This window comes from Copadichromis virginalis, linkage group LG18, assembly GCF_057382275.1.
Source record: "Copadichromis virginalis isolate Kocher_CV1m ecotype Utaka linkage group LG18, C_Virginalis_male_GT1.1, whole genome shotgun sequence".
Lineage (NCBI taxonomy): Eukaryota > Metazoa > Chordata > Actinopteri > Cichliformes > Cichlidae > Copadichromis > Copadichromis virginalis.
Genome location: NC_140635.1, coordinates 24835103 through 24861074, shown reverse-complemented (window position 1 = coordinate 24861074; position 25972 = coordinate 24835103). Strand labels below are relative to the sequence as shown.

General features: G+C 41.3%; 2 protein-coding genes across 4 annotated transcripts; one reads left to right on the top strand and one right to left on the bottom strand.

The window, feature by feature from the left end:
- Nucleotides 1–224: 224 nt before the first annotated feature.
- Nucleotides 225–6447, top strand: angptl4 (angiopoietin-like 4). The gene is made up of 7 exons (XM_085439476.1): nt 225–860; nt 1624–1734; nt 1853–1934; nt 4389–4502; nt 4594–4689; nt 4870–5154; nt 5261–6447. The coding sequence occupies exons 1-7, from the start codon at nt 333–335 to the stop codon at nt 5443–5445; spliced, it is 1401 nt and encodes a 466-aa protein (XP_085295602.1). The 5' UTR covers nt 225–332; the 3' UTR covers nt 5446–6447.
- Nucleotides 6448–8927: 2480 nt separating this feature from the next.
- Nucleotides 8928–25867, bottom strand: LOC146687953 (dipeptidyl peptidase 9-like). Of its 3 annotated transcripts, none has more exons than XM_085439079.1 (20): nt 25637–25867; nt 24244–24327; nt 23861–24099; nt 23542–23654; nt 21983–22156; nt 20489–20660; nt 20133–20243; nt 19391–19519; nt 19015–19288; nt 18615–18792; nt 18358–18517; nt 18140–18219; nt 17316–17468; nt 16533–16668; nt 14490–14635; nt 14169–14315; nt 13920–14072; nt 13342–13484; nt 12558–12669; nt 8928–10059 (listed from the first exon to the last, which is right to left on the bottom strand). In XM_085439079.1, the coding sequence occupies exons 2-20, from the start codon at nt 24297–24299 to the stop codon at nt 9967–9969; spliced, it is 2769 nt and encodes a 922-aa protein (XP_085295205.1). In that variant the 5' UTR covers nt 24300–24327; nt 25637–25867; the 3' UTR covers nt 8928–9966. The 3 variants fall into 3 exon arrangements, with proteins under 3 accessions (XP_085295205.1, XP_085295207.1, XP_085295206.1); XM_085439081.1 differs by having other exon boundaries at nt 20489–20657; XM_085439080.1 differs by lacking the exon at nt 25637–25867 and adding an exon at nt 25395–25576.
- Between the last annotated feature and the right edge of the window lie 105 nt (nt 25868–25972).

The following is a 25972-nucleotide window of genomic DNA, read 5'->3' as shown; positions in this document are numbered from 1 at the left end:
AGAAGGGTACACAACTGTCCTGTCTCCCAGCGCACAGAGATGAACACCACTTTATCATTTCTGGCGTCAGCCTCTGACAGGAAGAGTTAACAGAGAGGTGGAGGAGGGACAGAAACCTGAGAGTGACTGCACGCCTCCTTCTCCTCAGCTGGCCAATAGCAGGCGGCTCACAGCTTTGACTTGACGGCTGAGAAACTATATAATAGCAGCACTGAGCTTGTTTATCCAGGAACCTGAACTATCAGATCCAATTCGAGAAGAGAAGGCAGGACACTGCACAATTCTGTGCACAGTTCACAGACGTATTTCAGAAGTTTAGTAAAACGGCAGAAATGAAGACAACACTGGCAACTCTGACTCTCTGCCTGGTGGTGCTCATGGCCACAAGTTTCCCAGTGGAGAGGAAAAGAGCCTCAAGCTCTGGTGGTGCTACCAAGGAGAAGCGTGTCCAGTATGCAGCATGGGATGATGTTAACGTCCTTGCCCACGGCCTCCTGCAACTGGGCCAGGGGCTGAAGGAGCATGTGGACAAAACTAAAATCCAGATGAGGGACCTGTCAAGCAAACTGAAAGTCTTCAATCGCACTGTGAGCGAACTGGGGAAGGAAAGCCAGAGGCTACAAGCAGAGGGGGAGCTTTTGAAAGCTCGGGCCCAGGGACTGGAAGACAGAGAGGGGCAGGTGCTGAATGTCACAGCCGAGCTGAGGGATAAGGCAGAGGAGATGCAGCAGGAGAGAAGGACAATGAGTGAAAGACTCAGCCGCCTGGAGGAGAAGGTGGACGGCATGTTGCAGGGAAATGGAGGGATGTCTGACATGAATGCTGGTGCCAAGAACAGCAGTGATGCTCACAACATCCAGGTAAGATTATGTGTGTAGGTTAATGATGATCATTAGAACTATGTTGGATAAGTTGAATGAAAGTTAGTCTGGGAGGGAAATTATCTGAAATGAAGCTTTTCCACTGTGTGCAAACCATTTTTCTTAGAGTTAAGATACTTCCATGTAGGCCCCTCAAAGTACAAAGGGATTTTGCACTGGTTATCAAGTCAGTGGATTTACAGCATCCAAGGATTACAAGGTGTGTGTGTCTGTGTGTGTGGGGGGTGTCTGAACACTCAGTGGTCCTAAATAAAATTAAACAGAGCGTAAGCAGCGGGTGGTGGTAAGCCGGAGTGGAAGGTTACTACTGCAGGCGCGGATAAACGTGCAGTACGTGCAGACAGAGCTGCCGGATAAAAAGGCTCTGCCAGCATCAGATGCAAGAATTTTCCGTTCCGTTGCATTTTGCAGCACAGACACTGAAGGGGCTCATGAAAGTTTTGCTTTCTTAGCAAAGCTTCGTTTACAAAGCATTGTGTGAGTCGGAGAGCTTTGTATGGTGAGCTGGAAAATCCCGAGCGGCGAATGGGTTACATAACTACACCTACACACTATTGGCTTGTCATTGTAGGATAAAATAACAAGTTTCAAGCAACAGTTTGAAACTTACGGGTACCCTATTTGCGGTGTTAACTGGAGGACCTCCTTTGAGCGATGGATTTATTTTACGCACAAACACGTCGTCGAATAAAAATGATATAATAATTAATATTGTTGCACCTGTGTCATATTTTTCTGTCAGCTCATGCTGGAGGCCCAGAACAGACGAATTGATGATCTGATGGAGCGCATCAGACTTCAGCAGGATAAGCTTGACAAACAGAACGTGCGCATCAGGACCCTGCAGAGTGAAGTAAGCAGGCGCCACATTTACGCACACTGCTTGCACAAAAAATTCTTTAAACATCTTTATCGTTGTTATTATTTTGTCATTTTTTTTTGTCTCATCACTGATTTGCAACCTTTTTCAGATCCAGCAGTCAAGACAGAAAGCCTCCCAGCGGAGCAGCAAATCCGAGGGTGGTGTCGCGGAGCAGCGCGACTCGCCGGCCGGTAAGTAAAGCCAAAAAGCGTCCAAAATCCCCCCCTTGACACTGTCTTAAGTCGACTCTACAAAATCTGACGCCAAATGTGACAGACCATCTGTCTAGTAAGGCCACAAAGAAGCTTAAATCACTAGCAATTAAAATCAAGGAAACTAATTAATTCGGGACAAGCTTATCAGCTCAGCGTGACGCCAAAAATACCAACAGGTGCAATCCCTGAGAGCGACTGAAATATTAGTATTATTCGTTAAATACGATATAGCATTAACCCTCTCCAGGCAGACGTTGCAGATTTGCAACAGTTAAGAACTAACAACCTGATCACCCCACATACATATTTTATGAGTTTCTTTTACTCAGAAGTAGCACTGCAGGACTTGGTTGTGCATTAGCAACAAAAAACTTAATTTGAGCCTGAGAGGGTTAACACAGTCACGTGTACAACATATTTAAAATATAAAGTATAGATTTGGGGTTTTTTGTTTGTTTGTTTGTTTAATTGTAAGCTGAGTCTATCGTACATTTGAGGGATTTTAATCACAATAGCAACAGGAAGTTGCTGGAATATCGCTGCAGGAGTTGTACGGGAAATTAGTAAGGTGTTTAGTCAGCACCTCTGATACTGTGGTTTACAGTAATTATGAAAGGCTCTCAGACTGCAGGCACGCCAAACAGCTGCTGTGACTGAACCAGCATGAATGACTGGTTTCATCCAGACTGGACTGGATGCTGAACAAATGGGGAAGCGATAAGAAACTCTGAGCTTTCTATCAGATTAGATATAGATCTCATTTTATTCCTTTTTAGTTTTAAATAACGCTGAAATCTGCACATATGGAATAATTGCAGTAATTATGAATGAATACAAATGGAAAATGATATATTCAAACTGAATTCTCGGGTTGTAATAGCCATGTGTGTGAACTAGGTGAAAGGTGAATGTGGCTGAGGTAACATTAGAGTTCGGTCATTGAAATCACAATTACACCATAAAGCTCTGACATCTGCAGGATTCAGGGATGGGGGAGAGTTATTCTGGAAAGGTTTCAACTGGGGGAAAGTTTGCTGGTCTCTGGGAGAATTCAGTCAGGGTCAGACAGCATGCCAGGATTACACGCAGATCATTTCTGCGCTGTGGAGGAGGGAAAGGGCAACAAGGTTTTCTTGGACTCTTGTTCAGATTTCTCACCTTGGGTCTTAACTAAAATAAAAATAATAATAATAATAAAGGAAAACAAAGGGGAAAGGCAAGCTAAATTTATCTCTGAACTTTGTATAGATATCGTATGTTGTTTTGAAGACACTCACCTCCTCCCCATTTCCAAGATGTCCCACCTTTTTCTGTTAAACAAACATTTTTACATCCCTGAAGAATGAGCAACCTTTGCCCTACAACAATCAAACAGGCATTCCTCCTCCTGAGCCTCCTTTCCCTTTGGTCGTCCTCTCCTCCCCCATCCCTGTGCACCTCCCAGCCACCCCATCTCCTCCTTATTTCCAATTATAATGAATTAGAAATGTGCTAAAGTTCAGGAGAACCCTTGACCCCTGAGCAGACAGTCACCACAACAAGAGTTCATTTCTCTAAAGAAGAAAAGGTCACCTCACACAAACAGATTTTGCTACTGTGTGATCAGCTGATGAGCTTTCACTGAAACAACTAGAACAACCAAATTTAAATCTATATATATGCACAGTAAATTGTGACGAGGCTTTGGCAGGATATTAAACTGCACTACATGATGTCATCCTTACTAAAAAAGGATTATGCCAGGGGTGCAATTAGCCTCATCCCTTATTAAAGCACGTGCCAGCTCTGGCACGTGCATACAATAACAGCCCCCCTCATCCCTACACCACGCTGTGATCATTCCCCATGCATGCAGCAGCCATGCACATCTTCGTCACCAAGCGGCTGCTGTGCACGTGAGGGAGGTGTGACAAGCCAAGGGGGAGGAAGGGGGTCGGATGCACGAGCGAGAGGGCGGGGGGTTTGTAGAGGAATGTAAAGGATAGGAGTATGTAACTCTATAGGTTGCACAGCCCAGCACTTAAAGAGGGCAGGCTGCCTGGGAACTGGGAGAAAGGTCATGTTTACAACAGTCCTGCTAAAGCTAGGTCAAAGTTTTTGTTTTTTGTTTTTATCAGGAACACACTCATATCTCCAGACATAGTGATAAGCTTTTATTTTTCTTTCCCCTGGAGATATAGTCTTATTTGAAAACACTCTACTCGAAGTGTGCAGCAGCCCATTACTGAAAGATTCACTAACTGTGAATGACCTATTTCTGAAAGCTGGGTAGGATAACCAAAATAAAAACATTTGAGGGAGCTGGGGCGAAATCTGAACACAGCGGTTGGACTAAAAAGGCAGCATGTCTAAAGCACATCCAGGGGAAAAGGCATCCGTGATACAGTCCAAGTTTTAACTTTTTTTCCTTCTTCTTTGTTCTTTTTCCAGAGACGGCATCGGACTGTCACGAGCTGTTCATGAGAGGAGAGACCACCAGTGGGGTGTACACCATCCAGCCAGCAAACTCAGAGCCCTTTGAAGTCTTCTGTGAGATGACAGCTGGTACGTGGAGCAAAACTCCTTTAGATTTTGAACCTGCTGTTTCATCAGATGGAATATGTTCTGATCATTCTTTCTCTGTTTTTCTATCCAGACGGCGGATGGACAGTGATTCAGAGGCGCCAAGATGGTTCAGTGGACTTTGACCAGCTGTGGGATGCCTACGAGAAAGGCTTCGGCAGCCTGAATGGTAAATGCTTTTGAATTTTATTTCACTGGCTGATTGGTACAGTGTTCAGACAGGTTATCTGCCTTTTAGTAACGTTGCATCAGTGGACAGAAATACCCTCCAAAAACATTTTAGCACTTAAACCTGAAATGGACCACATGCAAACAGAGCTCAAACTCCTCTTCTTTCCTTCCTCTCCAGGAGAGTTCTGGTTAGGTTTAGAGAAGATTTACTCTATTGCCAAAGATGGCAGCTACATCCTCAACATCAAGCTCTCTGACTGGGTGGATGACCTTGCAACCGTCCGTCTCCCGTTCCAACTGGGCGGACAGGAAACCAAATATTCCCTCCAGATTCAGAAGGGTGGCACTTTCAGTGACCTCGAGAGCTCCCTGGCCACTGACACCGCCTCTGGTCTGCCTTTTTCCACCCATGACCAGGACAATGACCAGAAAAGTGACACCAACTGTGCCAAGCACCTCTCTGGTAAGATACAATGATGAACATCCTTCAGATATTAACTCGTGATGTGGCTCACATAGAGTCCAGTAAAAACGCATCAACTAACCTAATATCGTCCTGTTTTTTCTAGGTGGTTGGTGGTTCAGTAACTGTGGGCGCTCCAACTTGAATGGCAGATATTTCCAGAGTCCTCCTCCCAAGCAGCGGCACCAGAGAAAGCAAGGCATCTTCTGGAAGACTTGGAGAGGCCGTTACTACCCTTTGAAATCCAGTATGATGATGATTGCTCCCGCTGCAATCGAGAGCAAATCATAAAAAACCAGACGAGGCAAAAACAAGAAGGGTTGTAAGAAGCAGAACTATTGGTTGATGAGGTAGAGCTTGCCACTTCCTTGGTTATCTCCCTTTAGGGACTTAATCTGAGAGCTACAGCCCTCAAAATCAGGACTGTTCTCCAGAGAAGATGAGCAGATTCCTTCCCGGCATTGATGGCCACAGAAGAGACAAAGCTAAAACGTGCAATGGAATTTTAAAAAAAAATTAATATGTCGTAGCATTGTGCAGTTTCTTTCTGCTGGTTTGAAGCTGGTGCTCCCAGTCAACAGGACGTCCCATCACAGCGTGTCCCAGCCTGTCCAGTGAGCTGTAAGCAAAGAAGCTTTTCCAACAAGTCCAGACTCCTCATCACATGTGAGGTGTCAGCTGTGTATGCGGTCTGTTGATAAGTTTGAATGTAGCAAGGACTGTCAGATTTTTAATAAAAAGGAAAGAAAAAAACCATGCAGCATGCATCAAGCAAGCCTTTTAAACCCAATGGGGCAGACCAAATGGAGACTTAATTAAAACAGTCATTTTCTACGTGAACATGACGACAGAAGCATTGTGTAAAGTTGTACTTCACTGTAAACTAGATGCAGAAACACTGTTCCAGCCTTTTGTACCACATACTGCACGTTCTGCCTGCAAATTTGAATCAGTCGAAAACTATTCTTAACTGAGTTGTTCTGATTTTCCTGTGGAGATGTTGTTGATAATAAGTCATATTGACTACTTTTAAGACGAGTTTTTGTAAGTAGTATTTGAAGGACTGTTTTCATAACTATAACTGTTACTGTTGTCCAGTGATATTATCTGTGTCCTTAAGACTTGAGAGCTACTGTAGATGTTTTTTTTCCTTATTTAAATGTTGTAAAAAAAATCACCTGATAAATGTATATATCTATCTATCTATATATGCTGTTTGTAATTTATGTTCTGTTTTTTTTTTAAGAGAAAGATTTGGGGCCATAAAGAGCCAATAAAACTGATTGAAACCAATATCTGTGTGCACTTTATCTCTGTTATGTTCAATGCAATTCAGTTTTATTTACACAGTCACAAACCTCAACAGTCACCTCAAGATGCTGTACATGCAAAACCCCAAGAATCAGATGACCAAGGGCGACAGTGGGAAAGAAAACTTCTTGCATTTTGCAGTAAATCCATAACCAAGATGTGATGCAAGGCATGTAGTCTGATTTCACATTGTGGCTACCTCATGTAATTAAACTGATATTTATTTTTCTTACACTTGTAACACAACACTGAGTTTGCTAACCGCGCAAACACACATCTGCACTAAACCGCAGCCGCACGTAGCAGACCTCTCGATCAGCAGCTTATACCTGGAAGCAAACCTTAGTAGCTCCAAGGTGTCAGCTTTAATTTCCAGAGCACCACCTTCTACATCCTTGTCAGGCTTACTGTTAATGTGCTTCATCCACAGTGATCCTCCGAGAACTGACAGCCGGGTCAAGATCAACATCTGAGACAGCTGATCTGAAGGAGTTTACCCTCATCTCAACTCGCCTTTCTCTTCTGGGCTACGGTGTTGCCAGTGAAAGTCGACGGCCTGATGTCACAGCTTGGGTGATGTAAAAAGAACGGGACAGCACTTCCTGCAAATGGAAAGCATTTGGTGACTTGTTGTGGTGACTGTCTGCTCGGGCGACTGTAAGGCATGGGAACAGGTTTTTGTTTTTGTTTTTTTAAACCTTGGTAAATAAGGTTTACCATTTTTTTCATTTAGCATGCATTTAAAGTGTTCTTTCTGCAACTCTCTAAATCAAAACTAAAACCAATTTATTCTTGAAATGTACTTTTAGGGCATATTAAGAAACTGTGGCAACACAAACCTATTTGCATTTGTCTAACACCTTTAAATATCTCTCTATTTTTTTATTTATTTTTTTGGTCGTGGTGGTGGGGGGCTTCTAAGCCCAGACATTGGGATAGTCTAAATATTGTTATTCCCATTTGATTTGCAAAGTTTTATATGAATGAATGTAAACTTGCTAAAATGATTTTCATGGTTCAAAGTCAAGGTGGGCCTATAAATTAAGTAGAGTTTTAATTTGAACAATAAATAAATAAATAAAGCTTTCACTTAAGGTGCTTTTGGTTTATTTGTGTTGACCTCCTGCTGTTTTGTTCTCTTTGGCTCTTTCGGGAACAGTGCCAGTACAATCCAGTTTTGGACAAGTTTTGGACAACAGGCCATTCTCTATGAACCCTAGATTTTGCTTGAAAATCCGAGTAGATCAGCAGTTTCTGAATCACAGTCACTTAAATCACTATTCATTCCTTATTCTATTGTCCAGGTTGACCTTTAAAAGGCTGCTTTGACCATGGCTACATGCCTAAATGTCTAATTGCACTAATAAGATGTGATGGCTGCACTTACAGCCACACAGTGGTAATACCCACCATGTTAGTGTAGAGGCTTATAAGTAACATTGCATTCACATTTCTTTCTTTAAATATAGGAATTTATTTACAGGACAATAAATAACTGGTTTTGGTTTAGTTAATTCATATATCCACATAACGCTGCATTCTAAAATAAGTGCGCACATTTTAGTTTACACTGTTATGTATGATTAATCTTTTGTTTTCTGAGTTACCTTAGTTGCAGCTGTTCCAGTCCCTTGATTAAGGAGCCAAGAGGTGGAAAAGGGGCGGAGCGAGGTTTAAAGGAAGGCTACAAATTGGTTCACGCCATAACTCGGGACCATGGGGGGGAATTGGAGTTCATTATGTTTGGTTTAGTTAGGTTTTGTGTGTTTTACCCCTTTTCCTGTTTTTGTGGGCTGATCAGCCACTATTTAAGTTTCCCCTTTGTCTCGTTAAGTTAGGTCAGTTTGTTTGAGTTATCAGTTGTGTTGTCAACTTTGAGTAGAGTTTTGTTAGTTTGACCTCTTTTATGGGCCCAAGATTTTGATTCTTTTTGCATGAGTTAACCAATTATGTTTTTTGGGTTAAATAAAAAATCATTTTTTGGACTTTAACCTGTGCCTAAGTTTCCTTCACTGCACGGTCCATCACATAAGACATGGCTGATTAGAGGCTTGCAATAACAAGCAAAGGATCAAATATTGCCATTTCCTTCTTCTCCAAAGGCCTGCTTGTTTATTGAAGTGATTTTAAGGGCAGTGGAATCCAGTTAAGTCTCTGCGGTGCTCCCAAATCAATATGAAGCATCACTCAATACATCTAAAGGTTACCACAGCATCAGCTGCCACATGTTTGGGGAGCTTCAAAGCCCTCCTCTTGTAGCTGAGGTGGATTTCTTTAAGTCAGGTGCAGGTCTGATGTGAAGAGGAATACAGGAGCCGGGGGGTCTAATTGAGGCTTTAAGCCACACTTGACATTTAAAATAATAATTTTAAAAAACCTTTTAATCCCAGAAAATATGAAGTACAACAAGACATATAACCCTTCACAGGTAGAAAAACAATAAGACTGCACCAGAAGAAAGCTTGTGATTGATTCATACATTTATTCATTATCATGTACAAATTGTATTTCGGTGGTACAAAGCTGTTGTAAGACTCCAGTGCTCACCCTCTTGTTGTCTTTATTGCAGTAAAAAAGGGAAATACCAGCATGATCAAGAGTCAAGAGGTACTTTGGCAAATATAAATTATGTGTTAAGAAGGCAAGCAGACATCTCGAGCAATGTAATATGACGGGGTAAGACGGCGCAAAAACATCAATGAGTGCCTTCCATCAGCACTCATGAAAAAAAAAAAAAAGAATAAAAATCCATAAAAATATTTCATTTTAAACAACAAACGCTAAAAACACAGACAGAGGAAGAGCCTTGATTTTCTTCCTTTCTTGATTATTACACCAACTCCGAGGTACAGACCCACAGTATGTATGGCTATTGTGAGGGTGGGTGTGAGTGTCTGTGCTTATGTATGAGATGAACTGTATTTTACATATGCATGTATACTGTAAAGGTTTACGTCTGCAAATGCGCGGACACATTTCCATGTCATATCTGTGAACTGTAACCACCGCTTCTACCTCTGACTGGAGTAAACAAAACAGGCTTGGGGGGGCGGGAAAACAATTTGATAACGTTTGGCAGAAACCATCGTGGCTGTAGAAATGAAGATGTGAGTGAGCAATGAGTCAGACTGACACAGCCTGCAAACATTTCTTCACAAGTCTTTGTTCGGCTTTCTGGGTGGGACACCACATGTCATGCACGTAAACCTTTCTCCAGACTGTACATGGGGGTGAAGGGGGCGTGAAGAAGACTGGGAGAGCAATTGAGTAACAGAAGAAGACAGAAAGGAGGAAATGTAATGCAGAAGTGAGACGAATAGTTGGTTGGGAGGAAAGGAGCTGGTGGCTGCTGGGTGTCTGATGTGTTTCTTGCTGACAGGGTAAACAGTTAGAAATGGGCTGGGGTGGGGAGGTCATGGAGAATACAGGTGGGCGGACAGTTGGGAGGGGTAAAAGAAGGAAGAGGGGAATTTGACTTCACTTGTCCCCTGTTGTCTGATTTTAGAGGTATTGTTGTAGAAAGTGCAGCAGCATTATCTCGTAGTGCTCTCCAGACTCAGGGCAGCGGATACTGTGCCGCTCGTTGGGGTAGACCTTTAAAAATGAAAACAGAGCAATCAACCAACATCAGCAAATTAATTTATAAATTAATACACATGCTCTTTGTGTGTGTACAGTGGGGCAAAAAAGTATTTAGTCAGCCACCGATTGTGCAAGTTCCCCCACTTAAAATGATGACAGAGGTCAGTAATTTGCACCAGAGGTACACTTCAACTGTGAGAGACAGAATGTGAAAAGAAAATCCATGAATCCACATGGTAGGATTTGTAAAGAATTTATTCGTAAATTAGGGTGGAAAATAAGTATTTGGTCACCTCAAACAAGGAAAATCTCTGGCTCTCACAGACCTGTAACGTCTTCTGTAAGAAGCTTTTCTGTCCCCCACTCGTTACCTGTATGAATGGCACCTGTTTGAACTCATCATCTGTATAAAAGACACCTGTCCACAGCCTCAAACAGTCAGACTCCAAACTCCGCCATGGCCAAGACCAAAGAGCTTTCAAAGGACACCAGGAAAAGTATTGTAGACCTGCACCAGACTGGGAAGAGTGAATCTACAATAGGCAAGCAGCTTGGTGTGAAAAAATCAACTGTGGGAGCAATCATCAGAAAATGGAAGACATACAAGACCACTGATAATCTCCCTCGATCTGGGGCTCCACGCAAGATCTCATCCCGTGGGGTCAAAATGATCATGAGAACGGTGAGCAAAGATCCCAGAACCACACGGGGGGACCTGGTGAATGACCTGCAGAGAGCTGGGACCAAAGTAACAAAGGTCACCATCAGTAACACACTACAACGGCAGGGAATCAAATCCCGCAGTGCCAGACGTGTTCCGCTGCTGAAGCCAGTGCATGTCCAGGCCCGTCTGAAGTTTGCCAGAGAGCACATGGATGATACAGCAGAGGATTGGGAGAATGTCATGTGTTCAGATGAAACCAAAGTAGAACTTTTTGGTATAAACTCAACTCGTCGTGTTTGGAGGAAGAAGAATACTGAGTTGCATCCCAAGAACACCATACCTACTGTGAAGCATGGGGGTGGAAACATCATGCTATGGGGCTGTTTTTCTGCCAGGGGACAGGACGACTGATCCGTGTTAAGGACAGAATGAATGGGGCCATGTATCGTGAGATTTTGAGCCAAAACCTCCTTCCATCAGTGAGAACTTTGAAGATGAAACGAGGCTGGGTCTTCCAACATGACAATGATCCAAAACACACCGCCCGGGCAACAAAGGAGTGGCTCCATAAGAAGCATTTGAAAGTCCTGGAGTGGCCTAGCCAGTCTCCAGACCTCAACCCCATAGAAAATCTGTGGCGGGAGTTGAAAGTCCGTGTTGCTCGGCGACAGCCCCAAAACATCACTGCTCTCGAGAAGATCTGCATGGAGGAATGGGCCAAAATACCAGCTACTGTGTGTGCAAACCTGGTAAAGACCTATAGTAAACGTTTGACCTCTGTTATTGCCAACAAAGGTTATGTTACAAAGTAATGAGTTGTATTTTTGTTATTGACCAAATACTTATTTTCCACCCTGATTTACGAATAAATTCTTTACAAATCCTACCATGTGGATTCATGGATTTTTTTTTCACATTCTGTCTCTCACAGTTGAAGTGTACCTCTGGTGCAAATTACTGACCTCTGTCATCATTTTAGGTGGGGGAACTTGCACAATCGGTGGCTGACTAAATACTTTTTTGCCCCACTGTAACCAATCATATCTAATCTAGAAAATATCTTTTTTGCCTTTGAAGCCACTCATGACCTTCTTTACAAAGGTTGTTTTTGTAGCCTAGCACCTGCTGTTGCTAGGTTACACAAACCATCTCCCTTATCCATATATAACTGGGCCATGAGGGACAAACAAGCGCCGTTTAACCTTTACCCGTGTTGAAGTTGACACTGTGAAGCTCAACACTTCTTGATTTTGATTGGTTGGTGACAGAGAAGTGGTTCAAGAGTTAACTTGTATTTCCAAATGAAAGCACTGAAAGCGCAGCAGGAAAAAGAAGCTGCTTTGCATGATCGCACTGAACGCTGTCGATGCAAAGTGTCACAGCATTGAGGCTGTCATTATGGAAATAGCTGCCCACTGACACTAAAGGTTCAAAATTCAAAACAACAATCCTAATCCTAATATATAATCCAATTACTGTATTATGTTAACTGAAGTTAATTTATTGAACTATAAATAAGTGATACAAGCGAAAATCCTGTGAAAACTAAGATGGCCCTTAGCAGTAAAAGTGCACTTTCTTCTATGTTTCTGGAAGCATGATCTGATATCCAAGTGCTGGTGATGTTATATTATCACCATATAGGCTATATTATCATAATAATAATGTTGGTCCAGGATCAGCCCTGCATCTGACCAGTGATGTTGTTCGATCACTCACTATCACTAACAAACCAACATAAGTGATCAACTGCAGCATTGATCCTGGACAACATGATTGTGATAATGCTGGAACAACATAAACATACACACACACATGTATTATGCTCTTAAGATATGAAACAAACCTGAAGCTGGTAGGGCTTTCCAGCCCGGATTATCTGTGACACTAGAAAATTGGTGTGGAAAAAGTGTACATTCTCATCCAGAAAGCCGTGGAGAATAAGCAAACGGTTGGGCCTGAAGAAGAGAGTTACGATGTGATTAGTTAAACTGCAATGAATACGTGTTCTGAGAACAGTAAAAACATGTTCCCAACATTACAAATGTTTTAAGTGGCACAAAGAGATTTACAGAATGATTACACAAATGCAGTTGTAAAAAATCTTTTACTCTCTCTTTCAGTATCACGTTTTTAAGGTCATCGCTAGAACCCTAAATAGTGAGGTTCCGTCAGGATGCAATCTTAATGTTTGCAGAACTTATTTTACATACAAAAAATAATAATAATAATAATCCACAGCTTTTGACTTAAAGGAAGACCCTGCTACTGAAACATCAATAACTCAACGTTCCTCAGCTAATGAAAATGATCCAAGTAGCCCAAGGACACAGAGGCAAGGTGTGGCATGCACAAGCACGAGTTCAAGAGTTTAAATGTTTTAAGAGTCACATTTAAAGGTGTTTCATAAGAATGAGACTGATTTTTTTAAGAAGTGTTTGAACTGTCAGTTGCACACAGGAATCGGACTGACCAAATGTGAAGCACATTTAACCAAAATATAACATTAAAGATCCTACAATCGTTATTAAAATACAGAGACAATATGAGAAACTGCAGAGAATGTGCGTTTTGATTTTAAAAACATTTTTCTTTCTTGTTAACTTAAATAAGAGTGTGTGTGTACTGACTCGCTAGGGAGCTTGTCCACATGCAGCGCCACAGATCCCTCCTCGTAGCCCTGTTGGTTGTTCTCAGGCACATCCATGTAGCGCTCTGTGTAGCCTGTGTCATAGGCCATCCACACAGTCACTGGGGCACCTGCAATAGCCAGCTGTCAGGGATGGAAAAGAAATAACATTAAAAGAAAAAGAATTCATCTTAATCTGGAAAGAAGTCACTTTGCAGGAGAGTAATTGTTTAGGCTTACTGTGTGTGTTATAATACGATTATTAATGGTATATTCTGATGTCATTGTTTTACATCTGATATGCACGCATGTCACAAGAAAAATCTTGATGTATCTGCAGACATCTCTACTTAATAATGACTAATGGCTAACACACTCCAAGACAGACACCATGTGGATGCAACTGGCAACTGCATCACAAATGAGGTTATGAGCAATAAGGAAACGGAGAATTAAGAAATGATTTCTCCACTTTATATTGCATTAAATAACAAATGCCTGCATGTTTTGGGCTATAGGTAAAAGTTTAATATGGTTTTAACAATAAACGACAGCTTGAGGGTAAACAGGTAGTCCAACCTTAAAGACATTGGGTCGCTGGATGAGGCCCATGAGAGAAAGGAAACCTCCATAGGACCAGCCATGGATGGCAACACGGCTCAGGTCCACAAAGTTAAACTTCTCTGCTACATACTGCAGCCCCTCCACCTGGTCTTCAATCTCTACTTGACCCTGGAGAGGCAAACAGAGTTATTTCGGCTGGAGCTTTGACATCACATCTATTTCTTTAATGATACTGGATTATTATTTGTATGTGTCAAACTTTACCATTTTGTTTTTCAGTGCTCCTTCAAATTCAAGGCCCCTCTGACAAGAACCCCTCCCATCAATGACAACCACAGCATAGCCGAGAGAAGCCAGTGTGTTCAGGCGGAGGTATTTCATGCCCTTAAAAGAGTTGTTAACCAACTGCACCTACATATACAAAGACATAATCACATTCTTAGAAACATTTTGTTTACACAGTAATAGACTTTCAGAGCAGCATTTATTAGCCACAAAGGGAAGGCAGCAATGATTAAATCTTATGTAACAAAGCCGTATGATTACACAGTTAGAAGTAAGATGGATAAGATGCAGCTACAAAACCTGTGGGCCTCCGTAGACAAAGAGAACAGTGGGGTGTTTCCGCCCAGACTGCAGGTTGTGAGGCTTGTATACCATCCCATAAAGCTGGAAGCCTGACTTCCCCGGAAAGTCGAAAATCTCAGGTGGATTGTAATCTCCCGGACAACCTGGATGACATCAACAAGCAGTCACCAGGTTAGGCATACGCAAACAAGGTTTTATGTAATAAAAAAAAAGTAAATTGTGAAATGACTGGTTCTCTTATATAAAGCTTTTCTACTCAAAGTGCTTCATACAGCATGCCTGAGAACCCTTTGTCAACAAATGTTACAGCAGAAAAAAACCTCAGCACTCTAAAACATTTTACAGAACTAAATGATTGTTTGGGAATAAAAAAATGAAACGTTTTAGTGTTTAAGGTTACTGATACTCTTGAACCTGTACTATATTCCACAGCTGGACTCTGCTGCAGGTTTATTTTTCATTCCCTCAGCCAGATTTTTACAGCTTCAAAACATTGTTTCAGCTAACAGCACAATCATGACAAGCAACTCTGTAGAAGCTCCTGCAATGGGGTGGCGGTTAACAGGGATTTATGTTTTAGTGGGAAATCTTCACCTCAACCACCCCTCTCTAGAAATTTAACTACAGATTGCATCGACTGTGATTTGCTTGTTCGTGCATTGTGCATGTTCGGCTACTTTGAGTTAGTATATTGATTGTTATTCTCTAAGTGGCTAAATACAAGGAAACATAATTCTAACATCAATGTAAGGACTCTCTAATGTCAGTAAATTTCAGGTGGGAAATTGCAGAATTTATCGGAATGGACATGAAGGCAGAAAAAAACAAAACCAACAAACAAACAAATAAAATGCTGTCTATCGTCTGGTGCCACACATAAAACACCAAGATACGGCCACAAGGTAATTACACATAATGCACCTGCACAAGCATAAATGCTAGCAACGATGTCGGCCACTAGATAGTTTACACCGTCTGCAAAAATTCCCTGCAAAAGTCTAAATCAAGACTTCTGCTTCAATTCCTACTCTTCCAACAAAGCACAAACTGTTCAAGCTGACACCCATATAATGAAAACTACATTAACTAAAGGTGTAGTGCTAAAAAAATTTATATAGAGCAATTTTCAATCCATTGTGATTAAGGAGCTTGCAAAGAAAAGCGTCTGGACTTCTTTAAGTTGCTTGAAGACGTTTCACCTCTCATCCGGATGAGAGGTGAAACGTCTTCAAGCAACTTAAAGAAGTCCAGACGCTTTTCTTTGCAAGCTCCTTTGACTTGCTTGAAGACGTTTCACCTCTCATCCGAGAAGCTTCAGTTCTAAGGTCAAATGGTGGAGAGTCCCAGATATAAACCTAGTGGGAGTGACCCCCCACAGAGGGACAAAAGGGACAAAAGGGACACAGAAGAAGCTTCCCGGATGAGAGGTGAAATGTCTTCAAGCAACTTAAAGAAGTCCAGACGCTTTTCTTTGCAAGCTCCTTTGACTACGATGACCTGGATGACTGAGAACCTTCACAGACAATCCATTGTGATGGTTTGGTCCATGATAAGTAGTTTGAATTAAAGAGGTTAATAAACTTTAAGCCTTAAATTTCAGGAGTTCCAAAGCTCCCAGAAACAGAAGAAATGTGATGATGTTTAGGATCGTCTCCTGATATGAACACTCACACTTGGACAGACTATCCTCTGCACAAAACTATACTGACACAGAGAGGCTTTGTTTTGTTTAATGCCAGACTTGTAATTTTTTAACTGCAAGAGAGGTTTTAAAAAAAAAGGGAACAAAACATTTACCATGTGAAAACCAAATTTATCAAATCCTTTGAGAGATTTTAAAACAATGACTCTTGGCTGACTTTTCCTTTAGTTTGACAAAACGTCAAACAAGTACTTTTCGTTGGAACTAACCACTTATAGACAGAGGAATGCAGTTGCTCTTGGATACTATCTCAGTGTACACACTGCTGACAAGCAGTGCCTCTCCGTCTTTAGTACGAGCGATGTTACATGGTCTTTTTTACATCAGGCTCTGTTTACCTGGCGATTCCATCATGCTGGCCCAGAACTCAGGAACCATGTGCAGCGGGTCACCTTCTGAGCCAGTCAGCTTGTAGACGTGAACACAGGGAGGAGTACTCACGTTGCTGTAGTGGCTGACAAAAAAGTCAAAGTTCTGCAAGAAGAGAGAAGAGAAAGAGATGCCTTATAAAGAAGAGGAAGGAAATAAAAGGCAAGAGGGATGCAAAGTTGTATCACTAACTACAACAAAGCCCGACATGAGACACTATCAAGTATGCTGTCAACACTCTCTTTAACCCTCTCAGGCCCGAATTAAGTTTTTTGTTGCTAATGCACAACCAAGTCCTGCAGTGGTACTTCTGAGTAAAAAAACCTCATAAAATATGTATGTGGGGTAATCAGGATGTTAGGTCGTAACTGCCTGCCTGGAGAAGGTTAAACGCTTCCTTCAAGCCAGTGCTTTATTTCTCACTGCTCTTAAGCAGGCAGTTTCTCTCTTTACTTAAACCTTCTCTATATCCTCTATTAGCTGTACTTAATCTGGACTGGTCTTGTTTCCCCAGGTGTAAGACAACAACACTTATATTTATTTATTTATTTATTTTTCATATATTTGAAATGTAATTCTGGCACTGACTGAAGTATTTGTTCCCACCAGAACTACTCAAAACAGTAAAATATGTTAAAGCAACTCAACTGTTGAGCAACATGTTAAAAAAAACAGGTGGATAAACAGCTGGATTACTGAAATTTGCACACAGAGTTAAGCAAACAGGTACGTGCACAAATAAATGATAGTACCTGACTAACAGAGCAGCTATGAGAGAAGCCAGGCTTAGTTAGTCTGACCACATCTCCAGGTGACTCATAGCTGACCACGTAAAGATGATGCTCCAGAGGAGTGTCTCTGGTGCCCTGGAAATACACCAACTTTGTTGCCTCATTGACCCAGATCTAGCAAAGGAAACATTAGAGAGCATTTGAAGGTGAATGAAAACAGCAGCTCTCAGCAAAAATACAGCAATTTCAGATGCCATAAAGTAGTCCATGACAAACCTAAATAAAGCCAGTGGAAAATCTTTGTTTCAAGTAATATATTAAATAGTTTAGAAAAGCTGACACCTAGTCAGCATTGGTGCTGAACTCCAGAATACAAAATACAGAAAATACAGTAAAATGTACATTTCAAACAAACATGTATATTTGAGTGTTCTAGTGATTTTTTTAAAGGTAGCATCAGGTTAACTTGTCATCTTTCAGCTTCAGTAGCATTTGACGGTGTTTGCATGTCAACATGTTTAGACATTTTCTGTCCATCTGTTTTACCCAGACTGAAAACAAAAAAATGCCTGAAACAAGCAAAAATTGAAATTGACTGCAGCAGAAGCCTGACAGAAAATCTCCAGGGAAATACCAAATGTCAGTTGATGTGGATCTGTTGTCAACTTCAGACACTGCAGCACCAGTCTTTTTATAAACACCCTAAAATTAGGATTTAGAATCAACACTCCAAATTCATGATCATTACTTGAGATTAAAATTGAGAACTGCCCAAATATTTTCTTACTGAGTTCACCTGTATCTCTCATAAGTGTGATTTTTTTTCTTTTGTATTTGGCACTCACCTTGGAGCCATGTCTTGCCAACACTTCCCATTCCCCACAGGTCAATGTAACCTCTTCTTTGATTGCACATTTAAAGTCTCCTGGAGGACAAAAAAGTAAAAATCAACATTCTATAATGTAAACGCTAACAGCTGAGTCTAAAGACAAAAGTAATATCAGCCTAAAAAATCTGATTATTTCATTTCAAATCAATGCAGAGGCATCTCCTAGTTTCGTACCCTCTAGGTGCTGGTATTCCTCTATCCAACGGTAGCAGCCTGGTTGTAACTGGGATGTGATTTTATACAGATGGCTGAAACCTGTTTTAGACTCATTTACCCAAATGAAAGTAAACTCATCTTCTGTCGTTTGAATAAAGGGATAGAATATATCGTGAACCTGCAGAAAGAAAGAAAGCGTCATAATTAGAATTTATAAATGTACTTAATCAGTTTATTTTAAAGGTAACCATAGAGAGCTGTGAGAAAACATTTACATTTATCCAGACGTCAGTGGTTTCTTCATAGATTATGTATGGCTGCGTGTTAGTGGGCACAGCCTCCAGACTCTCCTGTCTTAGAGCTGGATCATCTGTCACTGGGATGAAGAGGGCGGGTGGCAGCAGAACAAGTTGCAGTTTCCTCTGACTGCGGTCTAACAGCACTGCCCAACCACTACAACAGAGAGCAGACAACGATCAAAAGACTGATTTGTATGGAATGATGAGCAATCGTGAATGAAAAATAGTTCCCTCCAGTACAACTTCTGTAAAAACTAACGAGACTGTTGTGTACGTCCATAGCTCCCAAACTGAAGCTACAATTTTAAAAGGTTCTCAATCAGATAGTTTCTTATGCTGGTTTATTCTGAGAGTGGCAGAATTTTGCAACACTCACTATTTGCCGTCACTCGTCCATCCTACTCTGGCGATGTATTCTGTCCCAGGAAACAAGGAGTTAAAGGGGGCGACCAGTTCTTTGTCGTGTGTGCTCACTATCTGTAAATACACATACACATGCATACGCACACGTGAGATAAAGATCATGCTAAAGAATGAAGATGCTAAAGCACGTAGAAAAAAGTGAAGAAAAGGAAGTGAGACACTTGCTCTTCCTTGATGATCTGTCTTGATCTCTGCCAGTTTAAGTGTAGACTGGGGATTTTTGCTACCTGTAAATAAGAGATTAGAAAAAAATACAAGTTGTAGAAATGTGTGCGTATGTTTTCACTACTCTAAATCCTTGTGCATACATTGTGCAAACCTGCACTGACCTGTGCGAGGATATCTGTATGCGTCTGCTTTCCGCTCCTCAAGTGCCGGAGATGGAACATGAATAATTTCTACCTCTGTTTCATCCACCTCTTCATACAGAAGGTACACTGTTTTACCTCCATTAGGGTCTGACGGGAGAAAAACAATTAACGCAATTTATCCAAAGAAACAGAACCTATAACATGGGCTGCAAGAATTGTTCCTTAAGAATTGCTTTTGTTAGTAAGAGCCATTGAGCCGAGAACCTACTCGGCTCAACTCAACGCAGCTCGATTCAACTCAGTTTCGGAAGTTTTCCATTACAATTGAGTGCCACCTAATGTACGTGGGGTCGTTATAGCAGTGCAGCTGAAAGTTCAGCGACATTATTTGTATGCAACACGAACACCATAACAATAGAGGGCATCGAGGTGATGGTACACCCGCTGCTCAGTGTATGGCTTTTTGTCAGGCTCGGGGACCACAATGTTTTTTCTCATTGCCAGGTTTAAAAAATGGCAGCTTCGATTTTTGTGAAGGAGACACTCTCATGACTCATCGAGTGACGCCACTGACTGACAATCGGCCGCATGCAGTCTGATGACATCACATTTTTTGGATCAGATCTCAGGTCACTTGGAATCCTGGCCAAGCGGGTACTAAAAAGTACCTGGTACCAGGTACTACCACCTAATGGAAAACCCTAAAAACTGAGTCGAGCCGAGCTGAGCTGATACTATTGGAAAAAGACATACGGCTGACCTTCTACTGCTGTGGGGCTCCACCAGTAGCCAGTGAAACGGTCAAACTCTTCCTGTATGACAAAAGTTGCTACACCTGCAGACTTGGGGTCCTCCTTAACATTATCTAAACCTGGGAGAAATTGAATAAATTAGCAAATGGGTTCAAATCCATATGCCATATTCATATGCCTAAACACAAAACTGAACATGTGGGATCTCAAAGTTGTTTTCTCTCTGCGCTACAAAGTGAAATTGGATGAGAAAAAACAGGGAAGATGAAGTGCCAAAACAAGACACACACTAATAGTGTGAAATTTGTAAAGCTCACTCAATAAAAATACTGCTTAAATAAAAAAAAAAACTGAGTCTTCAGACCTTTATGGCAGTACGTGAGTCGCCTTTCCTCGCCTGTCTTAATGTTGGCTATCCACAAGTCATTGTTGTTGATAAAGGCTATAAAGTCTGGATCTCCGGGGCAGATCTTGGGGTCCATACGGGTCCCTGAGCACTGGGTCTTGATCTCCATAGGCTTTACAGGAGCTGACTGCTAAAACCAACAAAAACAGTCTTAGTCAAAAGGAAATTGAATGTTACGTGGACAAAGCGAGAGCCTTATGAAAACATTAACCTGATTCATGAAAAAAAAAATTGGAAGTTTAGAGGAAAGACATCAGGACAATCAAAAAGAGTTCTGTAAACTAAGTTAACTCCGTCTGTAACATCTGCTGACTTGAAATACTTGTTGAGTTGTAAAGAGAAGCTCAAATAACAGCTTGAGATTGTTGGTCTGCACAGCCAAGTAAATGACAGCAAGTACAGACCACCCATATGGATGCACGTGGTTATTTTCAGTGACTCAGACCAGCTCATGATTTTGTAAAGTGACTCAATGCATTCGAGCTATTGCAATTTCTCCTACCAGTGAGGATGTTGTTGTATGTTTATACAAATCTCATTTATCTATTATTCGACCAGTTTGTTTATTCTTTTTATCTTGCTAAACCCATCAAGATTCAGCAGCAGCATCATGCACTCCAAAAACTCTTTAAATACAGTGTAATGTACAAGGGTCTAAGGAAATCCCTGTTACTTCAAGCAGGTTAAAAAGCTGCATTAAAATTATAAAAGGCACAAGCACAGGGGGAGAAAGACCTGAAGTGCACCTCTGACAAACAATCTAAATGAATCTTAATCCAAGGCCCAAACCGAGTTTTACAGCTTTTACTATTGATAGACATCTAAAACATGTTAACTCTCCCAAGATTTGTAGTCGATACACCAATTTGAAACTCCTATGTCACCTTGTTTTTGAGTTATTGCATTCACAAACTCAGGTGTTCCATTGCTTGCCTGTCTGTCCACCAGGCAGGGTGATAGCATTACCCCCATCAGCCTTTTAGAGCTGATGGGTAAAAACTGAGCTGTACTGTGGAAATTACTTATATTAAGATGTCGGAGGGATTCAATGTGCAGTTACACTTCTTTACACTGACAGAAAGGGGAGTTTCAGTTTCACGGCCCACTTAAGAACAAAGTGGCCCACAACGCAAAGTCAGTCTAACATTCCTGCTCTAGCCATTAATCACACAAACACATGAAATGTAATAACTTATAACATTATTCTATGTAATAACACTATTCACTGACTGTGTGTCTGGAAGAAAGTCTGACAGGAGACTCACAGATAGAGATCATCTCTACCTTGCAGGTATTCCTTGGTATCCCTCTAATTGAACGGATACACAGTATTTAAAGGTTTATGAGCCAAAGTAATGTATTTAACATAACAGTGTCTTTACACAGCTGTACTGATCCATTCTTTAATCAAGAGAATCTAAGAATTGCAAAAAATTGAGCAGCTGTACTCACGATGAAACCATTGTTGCCACCGTCTTGACAGTAGAATAGGCTATTACTAGCCTGGAAGAGGAACAGTCCAGTCTGGGAATGGTAGTCATAGGATGTAATACCAAATGCTCCCAAACGTTTACGCTCTCTCAGCAACTCCTCCTCTCGAGAATATGCCCCCTGGTGCGGCGTAGCCTTAGAGCAACAACAGGAAAACATGTGGATAAGATTTGAATTTACCAAAGGGATTTTTAGAGGTTTGCTGTGTAAACCTGTGCATATGCAACGGTACATATATGTAAAAATTTAGGGCTGGGTATCGTCACTGATTTCTAGAATCGATTTGATTCCAATTCACAAGGTCCCGAATCGATTCGAATCAATTCGAATCGGGGAAATTTTGCCTCAGACAGTAAAAAATATTATAATTCAGATCATGCATCAGTACATTTCCATATTTATTTATCTATAAAAAGAAAGCTGACACTTGCGAGACTTTATCAAAGGTGTAAGCATCACAGCAGATGCCTTTGTGTCAAAGTAGCTGATGATAAAACACAGAAAAACATGAAGGTGATTTTCCTGGCCTGGGATTTTATACAAATATTCTGCAGTAGATCAAAAACGAAGGAAAAACCATTAATCAACATATGAACAACACCTGATGCTGCTGAAGTGAAGCAGAGGAAAGTTACAGAGGTTTTATTAGAGACACAGCTAAGCGATTTGCAATTTTGTATAATTTTAAAAAGTTTAAATTTGTTCAGTAGCCTATTGAACGGCAGAAATGAGGCTTTCTTTACAGAAGTAAGTAAAAGGAAAAAAACACAGCAGCCGACAGCGCTGTAAACAACGGTATAATTGTGCGCAAGCGAATAATAAAGAAAACAGATTTTTAGACGGGAAACTGTTCTTGAAGTATACAGAGAGAGAGAGAGAGAGAGCTGTGCATGAAGTGTGATTTTATCGTGGTGGAAGCAAAGCAGCAAAAGTAAGAAGGAATCCGTGACGATGTTTATCAAATGTGAAGCGTAATATGCTGCTTCTTTTGCTGCTGGTTCAGTGAATTTTGGTTGAAGAGAGATAAAACCTGCAGCTCAGAATCTAGTGCAAAAAATACGTAAACACAAAGCGCGGACCCGCCGAAGCATCAGAATCAGCGAGCTGTCAGCTTTCAGCCCCGACAGTGTCCGTGCCGTCGGGTGAGAAAGGCAACATCTCACTGATTCTGATGCGTCGGCGGGTCCGCGCTTTGTGTTTACGTCTTTGTGCAGAATCCGTGTACCTGCTCACATTTACTGATTTAGCTGTTTGGTGGTTGTTGAAATTTTGTGAGGTTTAACCTGAGATTCTGGCTTTTCGGGCAAAATAAATTTATATTAAAAAATCGATTCAGGATTTTAATGAATCGATATATTTATATGTAACATAATAAATGAGAAACACATGATTAAACCACCTTCATCTGCCCCATCATCCCTTCATAGTGGTTGGATAGTATTTTGGACTTCAATAACAACATACTGGGTAGTTTGGTTGTGGCACAAACAGAGAGGAGAGAGGAGAGATGGGGAATTCACCTGAAAGTGATCCAGCATCTGTTTCCATGACAACACTAAGAGGGCCTCTTTCCGAATCTTCTTGGGGATTTCTGAGTAGAGTAATGAGTTCTCTCTGCTTCCATAAGGCATTCCTGGTAAGCGCAAAGAAAAGCAACAAAGGCAGTGTCAACAAGAAACAACAGGCATTTCACCGTGACTGTTTTAGTATTATGAGGCAATCATCCTCTGCTGCCTTGAGCAGAAAAGCATGACTGAGGTCAACTGAAAGGAGTACAGTTGAGAAAAAGACAGAAATGACCAATTACAAGCTGATACTGGGCATTTTTGTGCGGCTTACCGAGGTAGTAGAGCCGGTGGGAGTGGGGTCCATTTTCATCATTTTTCTGCACAAACTGGAAGTCATGGGGAGCCTTGTTGGCAATCATGCCTGAGTACTTCCTGCTACAGTGGATAATATCTCGCAGGCCCTCCCAAGAGTGTTTCTCCACAAAGAACTGAGATGGCACATCCTCCATTTCCACCACCTCTGCATTATCCGAAAGGCCGTCCACAGCCGTCATGCTCACAGTCACACAGCTGCACGTTGACATTACAAAGAACTGATAAGTGGTGCAGAAACCAAGGCACACCTACACAAGGCCATTCATTTATTGGAACTGGTTTAAATATTATTCATCCGTTTTTTTTAACCAAGGCAGAGAGACTACATGAACACTGTACCTTGTCCAGATACCGTCTTTATTGTCACAAAGTCTGACCTTCTTGACTCTATGCATTCACTGGTTAACACGTTTGACGTCAGATCTGTAACCAATAGAAGAAGTACAGATGTAATGTTAAAAAATTGTAAATAAAATTAGTTAGCAAATTTGGAATTTGGGTCATCAATTCTTTATAACAAAAGCTAGACACAGTCAAGAAATCTGTCTGCACCAGGCTGTTCTTGTCCCATTAGATTGAGCCACAGTGCATAACACAAATACAGAAAGTGGGCCCCAAACAGAGGGGAAAATGTATCCTTTATTAAGACTTCAAAGGATACTTGCATACTGCAGTGTCCACTAAAGATGTGAAATCCCCTGAACGATTTTTATATGCAAGTCTATGATAGCACAAAAGCAGCTGCCACATCTACAACTCAGCTTCAGGTGAAATACAGGATTTATAGTATAGCCCACATTTCTGCCTTTATAATCTCTGTTTAGTGAGAGATTATATGACGCAAACACCTGTGTGGGGGGATACTGTCTAAACAACCGAGATGCTTTTCTGATGCTACTCCTTTGGTAATTATAGTTGACTAATCTAATATTATGGTGAGGCCACTTACATCTGTGTTTAACAAACTCGCAATCAAAACACCAACCAGCATGTACCACAGAATTCGTATAGATGGCCCTAAATAGCGAATTCAACAATAATTTGTTAATCGTCATGTACGAATGTATAATAGCCATACCGTAAATCTTCGCTTGGATGAAGAACATCTGTAACGTTATTACCGTATGTCTAGTCCTTGTAATCCTCCTATTAGCAATTAAAATTTAACTTAACGTGGCCTCGATCTTACTAAACACGTTAAAATTACAGGGACCTATGTGCCAGTTGTAAAATAATATACGGAAAGAGCCCATTTGAGTCAGGTAGATACCTGACAGCGTTTAAAGGCTTAATATTAAGGATGGGAAATTAGTAGAGTGAAATGGTAAAATAATAATAATAATAATACCGGTGCCGCTGATGGTAACAGTTAAGGTTAGCTTGCCTACAATAGATCTTTGTTCTTGATTTGCAACTACTCACTCACGCCGGGAAAAAACACCGGCAAATTTATTTGAGCGAACATTTCAAACTCAGCCGATGTTACTTACATCCTGAGGTGAACAACAAAACCCCAAAGATTTTAAAAACAGGCAGCAAAAGACAGTTATTAAATCGTGTTTGTCTTCGCTGCCTTTTGACAGGACTGTTCCCCTCTGTCATTCTCGCTCTGAAGCTAACAAGCTAGCTGCCGTTAACCGGGCTGGAAGCTAGGTTGCCACAAGCTAGCGGTGTCTGGTTTTCTATAAAAACAGGCTCTGTGAAAGAAGTTAAAATTTAAACCAACACTCACCAATTCGGCCACTGTTTCTTTACCCGGCTTACAAACCTTATTAGCTCGATGTCAATAAACAGTTTTGAGACCGCTAGAGCTTGTATCCATGGCCCAGAATGGCCACACTCAAATTGCAGCTGGCTCTAAGATTCAAGAGGCGGAACATTCGTACTGGTGGAGTACAAACCCGGTGCTTTTTTCAGCCGCACCGCTGTTGCTGCTCTGGTTTCAGCGGCGGCAGGAACTTTGTGGTCAGTATTACAACTGCTCACCTTATTTGAGCATGAACAGCTTCCCAGGTTAGGCGCTGATGCCTGATGTTTAAAGCTTCAAGATGAAGCAGAGACCATGTCA